Source organism: Guillardia theta (genome assembly GCF_000315625.1).
Source record: "Guillardia theta CCMP2712 unplaced genomic scaffold GUITHscaffold_92, whole genome shotgun sequence".
NCBI classification, from domain to species: domain Eukaryota; class Cryptophyceae; order Pyrenomonadales; family Geminigeraceae; genus Guillardia; species Guillardia theta.
This window is the reverse complement of record NW_005434582.1, coordinates 250,319-264,328: the sequence shown is the minus strand read 5'-3', so window position 1 is coordinate 264,328 and position 14,010 is coordinate 250,319. Positions and strand designations below refer to the sequence as shown.

The 14,010-nt window shown below is 59.8% G+C and overlaps 3 protein-coding genes across 3 annotated transcripts in view; 2 read left to right on the top strand and 1 right to left on the bottom strand.

Annotated features, from left to right (window-relative positions):
* Nucleotides 1–2,035, top strand: part of GUITHDRAFT_116188 (hypothetical protein) — a gene marked incomplete at both ends in the record, with an annotated part of 3,458 nt that extends 1,423 nt beyond the window's left edge. The window contains 9 exons of the mRNA XM_005824635.1: nucleotides 478–553; nucleotides 979–1,032; nucleotides 1,076–1,115; nucleotides 1,434–1,477; nucleotides 1,519–1,596; nucleotides 1,703–1,790; nucleotides 1,840–1,886; nucleotides 1,938–1,972; nucleotides 2,026–2,035. Of these exons, the coding sequence (XP_005824692.1) occupies nucleotides 478–553; nucleotides 979–1,032; nucleotides 1,076–1,115; nucleotides 1,434–1,477; nucleotides 1,519–1,596; nucleotides 1,703–1,790; nucleotides 1,840–1,886; nucleotides 1,938–1,972; nucleotides 2,026–2,035 (472 nt within the window). The remainder of the gene's footprint in view (nucleotides 1–477; nucleotides 554–978; nucleotides 1,033–1,075; nucleotides 1,116–1,433; nucleotides 1,478–1,518; nucleotides 1,597–1,702; nucleotides 1,791–1,839; nucleotides 1,887–1,937; nucleotides 1,973–2,025) is intronic.
* Nucleotides 2,036–2,288: 253 nt separating this feature from the next.
* On the bottom strand, nucleotides 2,289–11,198 carry GUITHDRAFT_116187 (hypothetical protein; the record flags this gene model as incomplete). The annotated part of the gene is made up of 7 exons (XM_005824634.1): nucleotides 2,289–4,805; nucleotides 4,844–10,247; nucleotides 10,395–10,488; nucleotides 10,531–10,708; nucleotides 10,800–10,892; nucleotides 10,937–11,102; nucleotides 11,188–11,198. The coding sequence occupies 7 exons, from the start codon at nucleotides 11,196–11,198 to the stop codon at nucleotides 2,289–2,291; spliced, it is 8,463 nt and encodes a 2,820-aa protein (XP_005824691.1).
* A 1,476-nt stretch (nucleotides 11,199–12,674) lies between these two features.
* The window catches only part of GUITHDRAFT_116186 (hypothetical protein), a gene marked incomplete at both ends in the record, with an annotated part of 2,954 nt that continues 1,618 nt past the window's right edge, over nucleotides 12,675–14,010 (top strand). The window contains one exon of the mRNA XM_005824633.1: nucleotides 12,675–13,892. Coding sequence (XP_005824690.1) covers nucleotides 12,675–13,892 — 1,218 coding nt within the window. The remainder of the gene's footprint in view (nucleotides 13,893–14,010) is intronic.

The window sequence follows — 14,010 nt, the reverse complement described above, 5'->3', positions numbered from 1 at the left end:
GTTCTTAGTATGAAAGGTGGCTAGCTCAAGAATTCGGTCATGTTGAGTAATAGTAGAACGAAGGAGGATGAGAGAGAAAAGAAGATTCACATCATCGTCCTCATACTCGTCGTCTCTGCATCTTCTCTTCTCTTCTCCTCCTCCTCCTCCTCCTCCTCCTCCTCCTCCTCCTCCTCCTCCTCCTCCTCCTCCTCCTCCTCCTCTTCGTAGTTCGATGCTGACGGTGGATCTCTCAGCTGGCTGATATCTGGGCTGCTGGAGTCTCACTGTACTTCTTCGTCCATGGGAGGTGATGAGAGAAGCTCTGTTGGACTCCTCCTCGTCCTTCCTCCGTCCTCCCTATCTCTCCCTCCTCCTCCTTCTCCCTGTCCTCACCCTCACCCTCCTCGTGCGACCAGCACTCTTACTCTCCCTTCCCTCTGCCTCTGCTCCTCCTCCTCCTCCTCCTCCTTGCACTGATTCATGGGACCCTGGCAGCTGTCCTTTCGTCAACTCTAACGTGATGCGGCTCTATGAGATGATCCAGGAAGATCCTGTGACCTTCAAAGAAGGGGTGAGAGGGAAGGGGAGTGGGAGGAAGAGGAGAGGGAGAGGGACGAGGAGGCTGAGAGGGAGGACGAGGACGAGGACGAGAACGAGGAGGAAGAGAGGGAGGAGGAGAAGGACAAGGACGAGGACGAGGACGAGGGGAGGGAGGAGGAGGAGGGAGAAGGAAGGAGAGGAAGGAGGAGGAGGAGGAGGAGGAAGAGAGGGAGGAGGAGAAGGACGAGGACGAGGACGAGGACGAGGAGGGGAGGACGAGGACGAGGAGGATCAGATGAAGTATGGTGATCAAATTGACGTGTCCTCTTGCAGCTTCCTCCACCTCTGCTGGACCTACTGAAACAAATCCTAAATAAGGTGAAGAGGAGGAGGAGGAGGAGGATGCTGAAGCGATCGGAGAGGAGGACGGCAGCTGTTTCTTCTGACTGCCACTAGAACCCGTCGGAGCGTCTCAAGATTGCCGCCATAAAGGAGCACGAGTGGTTCAAGGTAGCCCTTCCCTCTTCTTTCCTCGCATCTTATCCTCCCCCAGCCCATCAGCGAATCTCCCAACCTCGGAACTCCTGTAGCCGGTTTGTCTTCTCCCACCTTCATAGTCACACTCCTCATCTCATCCTCCTCCGCTGTCCCCGCCCCTCCCCTACTCTGCCGTTCCCCACCCCCCCCCCCTTCTCCTACTCCTCCTCCGCCCTCCTCCATCCCCTGCTCTCGCATCACCCCTACCCGCCCTTGCATTCCCACTTCTCCCCCAACTTCTCCTCTGCTCCTTCCCTCTCGCCTCTTTTTCTCCCAACAACCTCTGTACATCACAGCTTCCTTCCCCTCTCACTCCTTCGATTCTCTCCCGCTCCCTATCCGCAGCTTTCCTCTCCTACTCACATCGTCTGCAGTGTCCGAAGCAGAGATCGCAAACGCGTTTTCCATGTCGGAGCGGGTAGAGGAGGTGGGGGCAGGACGCGGATGACGGAGCTGCAGGTGGTTCTGCTCGTCAAGATCCGCGAGCGCATGCTTGGAAGACTCCGCAACGTCCGCAACACGATCGCAGAGCGGAAGGTAACAGTCAGGGAGAGAGAGGAGGAGGAGAGATGGTTGAGAGAGGGTGAGGAGCGAGATGGAGGGGAGGGCGAAGGAGGGAGCAAGTGACGAGACGAGCAAGCAGGGGAATGGAGTGGATGGGAAGGTCGAGGCGGAGGCTCCTCCGGTGTCGATAAAGGAGGGAGAGCAGCAGGCGGTGGAGATTCCTGAAGGTTTGAGACGCGTGCGGGAGGAGGTGGTGGTGGTGGTGACGGGGGGCAGGCATGGTGGAGCAAGTCGACTCGGATGACGAAGGGAGCAAGGGAGAGGTAAGGACGCGGTAGCATGCGACCGCAGTATCTTACTTTCACCCCTTGCAGCCCACCACCAGCAGTCGGAGCGAGTCGCGATGCAGGTGTTGATCGTTGATGACCCGAGCATGCGGTAGCTGGTCTGACGTGCGAGCAGGATCATGTAAATCAGCATCATCATCATTGCCATCGCGCTCCTCCTCCTCCTCCTCCTCCTCCTCTTCCTTCCTGTCGCCATTTTTCAAGTCTTGTGCATCGCACGCATTTCGTCGGCGCCTCTTCTTCAGTCAGTTTTCTTTGTAATCAACTTAACCCCTCAATGTCTGCTTTCTCTCTCTCTTACTCTCCTTCTCTCTCTCCTCTCTCTCTCCTCTCCTCTCCTCTCCTCTCTTACTCTCCTTCTCCCTCTCCTCTCCTCTCTTACTCTCCTTCTCTCGCCCCCTGCTTGCCTGCCTGCCTGACCGCTGCCGCGTTGTCCCGCATGTAGTTGGTAGGAGGGAGGCGACCCTTGTACACGTCGGGGTCAAGCTCGGGCGAGATCCTCGTCTTGAACCCGCTGGCCTTGGGCTTGGGAGGACGGTACTTGGGGGGCTCACCCACCACCCGGTATGTCCACTGCATCTCGTCCGTCTCGATGATGAGGAGGGCGCGGTAGGAGCGGCCGTAGGTCTTGGGGGAGAAGGAGAGGAGGAAGGTCGTGCCTTCAGAGCCGTAGGGGCTCAGCATGCCCTGGGAGGGAGAGACTTGGAACTCAGGGGAGGAGTCGAGGGAGAAGAAGGCGTGGAAGGAGGCGGGCTCGTCGAACTGGTTCGTCATCTTGAAGGACACGGTGTTGACTCGGTTGAGTGAGCCCTCCATCATGATCTCATCGTCCACCTCCGCCTGCTCCGCCACGACGTCAAGGTCGTAGAGCCAACGTCCTCCCGAGGGCCGAGTCACTCGCAGCTGCACCTTAGCTTGGATGGGCTTCAGGGGCTCGAACACCATGGTGAAGTGACACTTGCTGGGGTCGGCGACGGTCTGGTCGCGAGTGAAGCGGAGGGCCTTGCGGAGGAGGGACTGGTGCTCGTCAGGCAGCAGCAGCTCGAAGCTGACGTCCTCCGACGAGACTGCCTCCCCTGCTCCCTCCAGCTCCACCACGATCTCCTTCACCAGCCGCTCCCTTGACCTGCACGCGAACCTCCCGAGGCTGGTGGTCTCCGGAGATTCGGCAGTGCCATGGATGGGGAAATCGAAGCTGAGGTCGAGGTCCTGGCAAGAAAGGCGGAGGACGCAGCGATGCTCCGTCATCTTCTTGGGGAAGAAGGTGAAGGGTATGTCGATAGACTTCAGCGACGGGACATGCAGGTTGGTCGACCTCGAGCCGACGAGCGAGAAGCATCCTCCCTCCTCCTCCTCCTCCTCGCCCCTCAACGACACATTGACCACCAGGTCTCTCTTCAGCGGGTTCTTGAACGTAACCACGTTGCTGCTCATCTCTCCCACCGCTGCGCTCACCTCCACCGCTGCAAACATCTCCGGCGGCCCTCCCGTCCCCGACACCGCAAACTCCCACTTGCCAGCCTGAGGATGCGAGAAGGTGATCCGACCCCTCTCCTCCTCGCCGAGAGCCGCGGGCGTGTAGGCGATGAGGAAGGAGGAGGAGGAGAAGGCTGGGATCAGGTACGCGCGCTCCTCCTCCCTGTCGAGGTTGGTGACGGTGAAGTTGACGGGGTTGGAGTTGTCGACGAGGAGCATGACGTCATCAGGCAAAGGGTTCTCGATCGAGACTTGGGTGTCGATGGACCTTCCGAGGCTGCAGGAGAAGGAAGGGACGTCCATGACCTCGGGCTCGCCAGCCATCAGCTTGATCTCGTACCAGAACTCTCCCATCTCGTCGTTGATGAACGTCAGGCTTCCCTGTCTCCCCCCGGCGATCAGCGGCGAGTAGATTAGCTCGTATGTGGTCGTGCCCGAGGGCGCGAGCGTGACGCTGGGCTGACCGAGGAGCCCCTCGCCGTTGAGGAGGACGTCGAAGGTGACCTCCTCGGGCGTCGGGTTGACGATGGGGATGTCAGCAGCGACGGCCGTGCGAGCTCTCGTCCTCAGCTCGAGCGTCTGCTCGGGAGGAGGGTTGTTGGCGTTGACCTCTAGGGTGAACCAGACGTACTCGTTGTTGGGGGCGGTGAAGGTGATGCTGCCCTTGAACGTCCCTCCTCGCGGCATGAGGACGAACAGCTCGTAGCTCTTGACGCTCTTGCTGGGCACCAGGAACTGACTGGCCCCGCTAACTCCCATCAGGTCGCACTCAACCTTGTAGTTGCAGTTCTTCCCCTCCAGCAGGTTCCTCACCGGGATCGACAGCGTCCTCCTCCATCTCGCCTTGCAGTCCACCACCAGGTGGTCCTCAGCTACCGGGTCCTCCCCCACCCCCGTCAGCTGGTACTTGTACGAGTCGTCAATGGTATGGTTGTGCAGCACCAGCTCTCCCTCAACAGAGCAGATCCATCGCGGCGAGAACGTGAGCGCAAACGTCGCTCGTCCTGGCTCCTTGCTGGAAGCGGCAGCAGGGACCGTCAGCTCCCTGGAGCCAGAGAAGTAGGAGCCCGAGAGCTTCGCCTCGACGCTCCAGGGCGTCTCCGTGTAGTTGATGATCGGGATCTCCTGCGTGATCGACTGGCGGGCAGGGCAGCTGAAAGTCAGCTCGACAAGGTTGCTCGGAACGCTCACCACCGCCTCCACCTCGATCACCCGCACGTCCAGAGCTGATCGCAGGATCACCTTCCCCTCATACCTCCCGGGGCCCTGCGGCCGCAGCTCTAGAGCAAGCTTGTTCCCGTCCCCCGCCCCCTTCCCGTCCTTGGCTGCCGCCGTCACCCGGGCTGACCCGGAGCCGACGAGGGAGAGCTGGCTGGGGCCCGAGAAGAAGCTGGACAGATACTCGACCTTGTAGTCCACCTTGACCTGGTCGCTGAGCACCTTGTACCACTCCTTACCCCCTGCTGGCCCAGCATGTCCATGATCAGTGCCCTGCACTTGTCGACGCTCGCGTTCCTCGTGGTGAGGGAGATCTCCTTGAGGATTACGCTCTTCATAGGGTTCGTGAACTTGTACGACTCCGTCGTGCTCGGCAGCAGCGCGCGCACGCGGAGCTCGTAGCAGACCTCCCGCTCCTCCGCGTCCTTGACGAACACCAGGCACGACTGCGAGGAGAGGCGCATGGGGAGGAAGAGGACCTTGGCGTTGATGGATGAATTCCTCTTCACCTTGAGCTTGTCCTGCCCGTTCCTCAGCCAGAAGGTTCGCTCCGGCAGCAGAGCGGAGGACGTGACCATGTCGCCTCCCTTCCCTCGCCGCACCTTCTGCCCTCTGTTCTTGGAGCTCGACAGGTCTTCGTGCATGGAATCCTTGAAGTTGGACAGCGTCACCTGCACCTCAGTGTCGACGTCCGTGTCATTGAGCACGGGGATCTCGAACAGAACTTGCTCGTACAGCTTCGCCTCTCGCTCCATCACTTCACTTCTCTTGAACGACTTCACCACTGACCGCAACGTGAACACTAGCGTCGCCCCCGTCGTATTCCCCGCCATCTGCTCGCCGATGAAGTAGATTTGGCCCTCCGCGGTCTTCCTCGAGCTGTGGGTGATGCTGATGGGGAAGACCGTCTTCTTCCCCGGCAGCATCTTCACGCTCTTGGCGCACACGAACTCCGAGGAGCCGTCGACGTGAACGGAGTAGACGAGCTGCTTGTTGCTGGGGTTCTTGAGCTCGATCGAGCGCGTCACTGTCTCGTTGAGACATCCGTCGAACTCCACCAGGGCCTTGGGCACGAAGCCCGGGAGGTTCTCGAAGAGGTACATGCAGAAGAGGATGAGGTCGCGGGCCGGGGCCTCCACGAAGTGACTGGGCTCGAGGGAGAAGGGAAGCCCGATGTGACGGATGGCGCTGCTGACGTTGTGGATGTTGGAGAGCTGCTGGGCTCTGTCGTCAGCGCGCTTGAGGCCGGAGAGCATGGACTTGAGGGAGGGGACGTGGGAGGAGATCAGGTAGGCAATGACGCGCCCGTCATGCAGGTCGAGGTCGAAGTTGAGGAGGTTGGCCTTCTCAGTCGGGACCATGCGCTCGTTGTGATACGCCAGCCAGCTGAGAAGCAGCAGCTCCGAGTTGCTGTAAACGTTGCTGGTGAGCTGGGAGGAGAGCTTGATGGTCTTGGCGTCGACCATGGGCATGCTCCTGACGAGGCTGGGGGTTATGCGGTTGAAGCTGAAGAGCTTGATCACTTGATAGGTCAGCAACAGCCAGCTCCCTGTGTTGATCAGCTCGTAGTACCTGTCATAGTACTTGTGCTGCTCCTCCGAGTACGACTCCGAGCTCTTGTCCAGCACGAGCTTCTGGAAGAGGTCGTAGTGCAGCAGGTACTCGGGTCGGATGACGTCGATCAGAGCGCCGGAGGTCTTGAGGAAGGCGAGGAACTCCTCGTACCACATGCGCTCCTCCTCCGCCTCCTCCTTGCGGTTTGCGGGGGTTCTGCGAGCCTGCGAGGTCTTGTCTTTGGGGAGGATGCTCTTTCCCGTGAACGTCTCCACCAGCTGTACAAGCTGGCGGCCCTTGCTCTTGATCAGCTCCTCCGGAAACCTCTGCATGGGCTGCCGCAGCAGGGAGAGGTTGATCCACTTCACCAGCAGGTCCTTGGAGGAGGGCTCGGCCAGCACGGAGCACTCGCAGAGGAACTCGTTGTTGGGGATGAGGTCTGCCAGCCTCTGCCTCGACTTGACCTCCTCCTTCTCCTCCAGCTCGATCGTCCCTTCCTTGCTCATCACCGCCATCTTCGTTCCCGACACCTCAGCCGTCGGCCCCTTGCCGGACTTGGGGAGGATCTTGCAGTCGGCCCCGTGGAGGGTGATGAAGGGGAAGACGCTGAGGAAGCAAGCGTCGGTTCTCCCCGCGATGAGGATGCTGAACTCGTTGCCGTGGTCGTCGAAGAAGCAGACCTTGCTGCTGAACGAGAGGCTCTTGGGGTAGGTGAAGGACACTTGCACCGGTATCCTCGTCCGCATGACGCTGGTGATGGTGCCGAGGGGGAAGGAGAAGGAGAGGGGGATAACGGCTGTGTCAGCGGGAAGCTTGTACTTGATGTCCAGGTTGTCGTAGCCGTGGTTGATGATGAAGAACGTCACTTCGCTCGGGATGCCGCAGGGAGTCGTTGGCAGGAGCACCTCCCGCCGGTCGAACTCCAGCCGGGGGAAGGTGCCGGTGCCGTGAACGTGGACGGAGAAGTAGGGGGAGGGCTCGGAGTTGAGAAAGATGAGCAGCTCGCAGTCGTACTCGATGTTGGAGGTCGGCACGAAGTGAACTTTCAGCTCCAGTGACTTGCGATGGTCCAGATGCGCCTCGACCCGCTCCATCCTGAAGCTCCCGGCCTTGGCGTCCGGGCCGTCGAGGTAGGCGAGGATGGAGGAGGGGTGGTCGTCGCAGTGAGTGACCTGGAGGGTCATGACGTAGGATACGCCCTTCATGTTGGCGTTGACCACAACTCGCTTCGAGAACTCGAGCGAGGTGGTGGAGAGTAACAGCCGGGGCTTCTTGGCCTCGGCCAAGAGCACGCGCCTGAGGTTCTTGGTGGTGGAGGAGGAGATGTCCTGAAGCCCCAGGGGGAGCTCGATCGCGTGCTTGCTCAGCTTGGTGGGGGCGTACGTGATGGTCAGGGTCCCTTGATCCTTGGGGGGGATGCGGAAGTTGGTCAGCTCCCCAGGTCTCAGCTGCGAGATTTCTGCTTCCTCTTCTGCTTCCTCCTCGTCCCTCTTGGCCAGCACCGTGTCGTAGTCCCACACCTCGGGGAGGGTAACGGAGAACTCCGGATATCTTCTCAGGTCCAGGAAGAGTCTCGCCGTGATGGAGCTCAGGTTCTGCAGCTGAATCGACCTGACCGCGACGGCTCCGATGTAGACCGTCCCGAAGTCGATCTCGTCCTCCTTGATCTCGACGCGGGGGAGGATCACTTCCGCCTTGACCGTCACCCTCAGCGTCTTCGACCCTCGGATCTGAATGATGATGACGTCATCGATCTTGACGCTCCTGTCGCTCTTGACTGACACTGAGATCACCGAGTTGGTCCCGGGCGTCACCAGCCCCTTCTCCGGCGTCACCGTCAGCCCCGGCGCTCGCGCCCTCATCTCGTTGGTGTCGATGAAGAAGGCCGTACTCGACCCTCCCGTGCACGAGAGCGCGAACGACCTGGTGCAGACTTGCCCAGCTGACACGACCCCCATGTCGATGGACTTCTGCTTCAGCTGCGCGTGACTCTCCTCGACCTCGCCCGAGCAGAGGAGGGGGATGATCGCTCCTCCTGTCACCGAGATGCTCAGCGTCTGCTCGTGCTTGCACTCCTGCCCGGGACGGTAGGTCACCATGATCTCTTCTGTGCTCATGGGCTCGACAATGCCGTCGGAGGGGAAGGTCTTGAAGTGCTCCCCCTGCTCAATCTTGTACTGGGCCGCGTTGTTGGAGGGGTTGGTCATGTGGAAGGACTCAGTGATGACGGGCTCCATGCTGGTGGGGGGGAAGGAGAAGTTGATTCGCGTCTTGGAGACGTGCAGCATGACGGGAACAGCCTCTGCCTTCACCGCAACCTCGTACGCGTGATGCTCGTTGATGACGTAGCGGAACTTGGTGCTGATGTCGGCCTGGCTCTCAAGGTAGATGGTGATGTCGAAGCCAGCGGTGGCAGACGGGGGGATGACTTGACTCGTCGGCTTCGAGCGACTGAGAGCACTGTTGCCGTCCGTGTCGATGCGCACGAGGATGTTTCGAGAGGTGTTGTTGGAGACGAAGAAGGATTTGGAGACGTCGGCCTGGATGCAGATCGATCCGAAGTCCATGCTGGGAGGGAAGGTGCTGATACACAAGATGTCCTGGGGTTGCAGGTGCACTTGACAGTCTAGTTTCTCCTGCTTGCTGGACGGTGCTGACTTGAATTTCTTGGAGATCAGCCTATCCTCGTTCAACGCGAGGGTCCTGGGCTTGAGGAGGGTTCCCTTGAGGGTGGAGCTCTTGAGATAGAGCGCCTCCTCCTCCTTGGGCATCTTCAGCTGCGGCTCTTGTAGCGTCAGGTGCGAAGGGATCCCGGCCATGGGGAGGCCGAACATGCCCATGTCCTTGGAGGGCTTCTGATAGTCAGGGTCGGTGAGGTCGGGGGAGGCGTCTTGGTTGCCGAGAGCGAACTGGAAGCTCTCAGGGAAGGTTTCGACCTTCATTCGCTTCGAGTGAGCGTTGCTGAGGAAGTCAGCGTACTTGACTCGGTTCTTCCAGATCTTCTCGAAGGTCTCGGCGTCGTGAGTTAGGTGCGCGGTCCTCTCGTTGTATTCCGGCGGGTGCTGCTGCCAGAAGAGCTGCCGGCTGAACTTCTTCTTGCTCGCTTTCACCTTGTGCGCGTCGTCGGGGTGCTGGAAGTGGAACTTGGGAGCGAAGTCGACGTCGGTCGCGAGAGGCCCTCCCACCATGTCCCTCTTGCTCCCGACTTGATCGCACCGCCCAACCACCCGCAGCTCTGCCGTCTCGACGACCTGCTTCGACGTTCCCTTGAACGAGATCACGAACGCGCCTCGATGTCGACCGAGCTGGTTTGGCGAGAAGGAGAGCACGAGCTCCATGGACTGCATAGGCAGGAGGGTCCCAGCAGAGGGCCGGCACTTGAAGTGCGGGATCCTCGGGATGCTGAAGAGGACGGGCATCTCGTCGTGCTCGTTCTTGATGGTGGCCGTCAGCTCGCGGTTCCCGTGTGTGGGGGTGTCGAGGAAGCAGAGGTCGTTGTGCGACAGAGACACGGAGGGCTGGAACGAGCGGCCCAGCACCCTCAGGCTCGAGTTGAGCAGGTCCCCTGACCCCTTGCCTTGCAACGTCACGATGGCCTCGTACTCCTCCCTGTGCGACAGGGAGAGAAGCTGAGTCTTGAAGCCCTTGTGGTACGTGACCAGGGGCGGGCAGAAGGTGACGGTCACGAGCCGCTGCTCCCTCGCCTGCATGAGCATCTGGTTGGGGGTGATGACCCAGCCTTGCGCCTTGTCCTCAGTGTCAGCCGAGATGCTCACCCGCACCTCCGACTCGGTGGGCCCGTCGTTGAGGACGAGGACCTCGAAGTCTCGTCGCTCACCGCAGTACAAGGAGCCGAACTGAAGGAAGTCCACCTTGCCGGTCCCGTCCTGCGACAAGATCTCGATGCTGTGCTTGGTGACGAGTGCGTTGATGTCGAGGATCTGCCCCCGCGGTTGACCGTCCACGTTGAGTCGGAGGATGTTCCTCAGCAGCGCCACGTCGTTGGCTTTCAGCGAGACTTTCAGGCGCAGGCAGCAGTCTTCCGTCCCTGCGGGTCCCAGGCGGCCAACCATTGGCTCTATGGCGAAGCTGCGGGAGGGGGTGAGGAGAGAGGAGGAGAGGAGGAGGAGAGGAGGAGAGGAGGAGGGGAGGAGGAGAGGAGGAGAGGAGGAGAGGAGGAGAGGAGGAGAGGAAGAGAAGGAGAGGAGGAGAGGAAGAGAAGGAGAGGAGGCGTACCTGAGGTCCGAGTCGGCTACGAACTCGAAGTCTGCAGCCTTGGATCCATGGTTGATGATGTCAACGTACCGGATGTTGTGGGAGCCCGGGGACACTGACTCAACGTCATCCGCGCGAGGGAGCGAGCACGCCTCACCTGAGCCGAAGTTGCAGTACTGCTCGAAGCGAATGTCAGCTGCTGCCTTCCTGGCGTAGACGGGGACGCGAATGCAGTCTGAGTCGCAGAGGACTTGGATCTCGTCCTTGAAGTCTTGGTCCAGCGGCGACAGGTACTCGACGTCAACGCTGATCTCCAGCCCAGGGGCGATGGGGACCTGATGGAGCAGTCAGAGGCAGAGGGGGAGGGGAAGGAGGACAGACGGTAGGGATATGATGCAACTTGAACTCTTTCAATTTGGGTTGGACCAGGCGGACTCGCTTGACATGATCGCTCTTGTTCATGATCGTCATGGTGAGAATGTGCGGCACGTTCGGGCTCGTGTCCTTGAACTCGACCTCCTGCAGTCCACGTGAGGAGATGGAGAGGAGACGTCGCAGGTCACCGCAGGATACACCCGAAGAGCGTCCCCGCTGATACTCATCTCCCTGTTCACTGTGAGAGTCTGAGAGGCCCGCAGGTCCCGCATGGCAGCGCGAGGACGGACGCTACTGCCAACGCTGGCGTTGGTGAGGTCCCGCGGGTCGGGATACGGCATGTCGACAGCTGCGCTGAGGTGAAACGTCAGCTCACAAGAAATATTGATGAAGCGCCAAGACTGTTAGATCAAACACAAGGAGCAAACGTTTGCCCTACCATTCCTCCATCTCTCTACAGCCAATCGTTCGCTCTCGCTCTCCCTCTTGCTCTCTCTCTCTCTCCCTCCCTCTCTCTCTCTCCCTCTCTCCCTCTCCCTCTCTCTCTCTCTCTCTCTCTCTCTCCTCCTCCTCCTCCTCCTCCTCCTCTCTCCTCCTCCTCCTCTCTCTCTCTCTCTCTCTCTCTCTCCCTCTCTCCCCATTCCTACTCAACGCTCTCTCATGATTCAACGGCCCTACAGCCCCTCATCCCCGCTCAATACGGTTAATGAGCAGGTTGCTCTGCAGGTTCCGCTCAGCCGCTAGCCTCAGTGAGTCGCTCAGGCTGAGCACCGAGCCGGGTTATTGAGGAGGGCCCGCCGTTCGGTCCCGGCTGGGCCCTTGGAAGTTCCACCTGGTCAAGGTCGGCCCCGTTGCCCTCAGTGGCACGAGGGCCCGGCCTCCAGACACTCAGCAAGTTGGGCAGGGCCCAGCCTCACCACTATGGTAGGCACCGGATAGAATGACATACCATCAGTACTGCCGGGCCCAACCGCGGCGGCGGCCGCACAACCGTCGCGGACGGGGAGGGCTCAGGCTCTCAGTGAGTGACGGACAAGTGACGGTCTGCCCCGGCCCGCCGGGCGGGGACATTCACATCGTTCCTTTAAGAGTCTGCCTCAGATGCCCTTACCCCGACCAACAAAATGGGGGAGGCCGACCAGAAACATGCAGAAGCGAGAAGAGATGAGATGAGATGAGATGAGATGAGATGAGATGAGATGAGATGAGATGAGATGAGAAGAGATGAGATGAGATGAGATGAGAAGAGATGAGATGAGATGAGATGAGATGAGATGAGATGAGATGAGATGAGAAGAGATGAGATGAGAAGGAAGAGATGAGATGAGATGAGATGAGATGAGAAGAGATGAGATGAGATGAGATGAGATGAGAGGAGAGGAGAGGAGAGGAGAGGAGAGGAGAGGAGAGGAGAGGAGAGGAGAGGAGAGGGGACGGGACGGGACGGGACGGGACGGGACGGGACGGGACGGGACGGGACGGGACGAGAAGAGACGAGACGAGACGAGACGAGACGAGACGAGACGAGACGAGAACAGATGAGAAGAGAAGAGGGAAGGATGAAAGAAGAGGAGAAAGAAGAAGAATGACAACACTAGCGCCCCTGATGCAATAAGGGTCAGGAGAATTAGCGGTGAATGGGAAGAGCAAATATTATGAGATCAGCAGCGCAGAGAGGGATAAGGCATCTAGAGACTATCTTGGAGGAATCATCCACAAACACGCACACGAGGTCAAAGAGAGAAGAAAGGAAGCAAGAGCGTTGGAGGAAGTGCTTTATCGGGATCAATTAGTATGAAATCGAACGATTGTACGTTGTTGCCTCTTGGTTTGAACTTACAGGTTATGACAGGCAGGAGAACGCTTTGGACCATGAGCTACAAGTAGAGTGACCTGAAAAAGGGGAGAAAATTCTCAACCTCTACGATGAAACTTTCTGTGCTTGTTCTGCTATCGCTCCAACTGTCTCACGCCTTCAACTTGCCATATGGAAACCTCCGAAGCAGCATCTTCGATCGTCGGCCCGACAACCTGGCTCGTCTCGGGTCTCGTATCTCCTCTAGATGCTCCGAGAGCGCGAGGCCCTGCCGCCCTCTGAGCATGCAGACAACGCAGGAGAAGGCGAGTAAAGCTATCAACCCGATCTTCGGGGATACAGGAGGAGCAATTCTAGCCGTGGAGAAGCTCTCGCTCAGTGCCGGGCCTCGTGACATATTGCTCGACGCTTCCTTCAAGGCCATGCAGGGCGATCGCATCGGAGTGGTGGGAGCCAACGGAGCCGGGAAGAGCACGCTCCTCTCGGCTATCGTGCGGACGAGAGCGTGGGACAGCGGGGAAGCGGTGATCAAGCCCGAGACAACGGTGGGGTACCTGATCCAGACGGCAGTCAGCGGGAGCAAGAGATCGGCATGGGACGAGGCGTCTTCGGGGATGAACAAGATCATGGCGGCTGAGGAGCGACTGCTCAAGGCGCAGGAGGCTGTGGAGCGGGAGGCGATGTCGGAGCGAGCGGCCAACGAGCTTGCGTCGGCGCAGGCAGAGTTCGAGGCTGTGGGAGGAAGCAGCAAGGATCAGAAGGTCGCGCGCGTGCTCAACGGGCTGGGGTTTCAGCGGGAGGACCACAACAAGTCCTGCACCGAGTTCAGCGGGGGATGGCAGATGCGCATCGCGCTAGCTCGCCTCCTCCTGAGCGAGCCCGACCTCCTGCTCCTCGACGAGCCCACCAACCACCTGGACATGAGCGCGAAGCAGTGGCTCGTGAGCTACCTCAAGGAGTACAAGGGGACCATCATGGTGGTGACGCACGAGACCAGCCTGCTCGACGGCATCGCATGCAACACGATCCTGGAGGTCCGCGACAAGAGGCTCCACGTGTTCAAGTGCAGCCACTCCAAGTTCCTGCTCGAGCGGCAGGCCAGGGTCGACGCTGCTGCCAAGGCGTACGAGGCGCAGCAGAGGGAGATCGAGAAGCTGCAGAGCTACATCGACAGGTTCGGGGCCAAGGCCTCCAAGGCCTCGTCGGCGCAGTCGAGGAAGAAGCAGCTGGAGAAGATGGAGGTCATCGATGCGCCGGAGAGCCTCCAGACAGGACGGCGACCCAAGCTCGTCCTGCCCGAGCCTCCCAAGTGCAGGATGGAGATGGTGGTGATGAAGGATGCGGAGATCGGCTGGAGCGAGGAGAAGCCTCTCTACCGGGACCTCTCGCTTTCCATCACCCGAGGCATGCGAGTCGTCATCCTCGGCCCCAACGGATGCGGAAAGA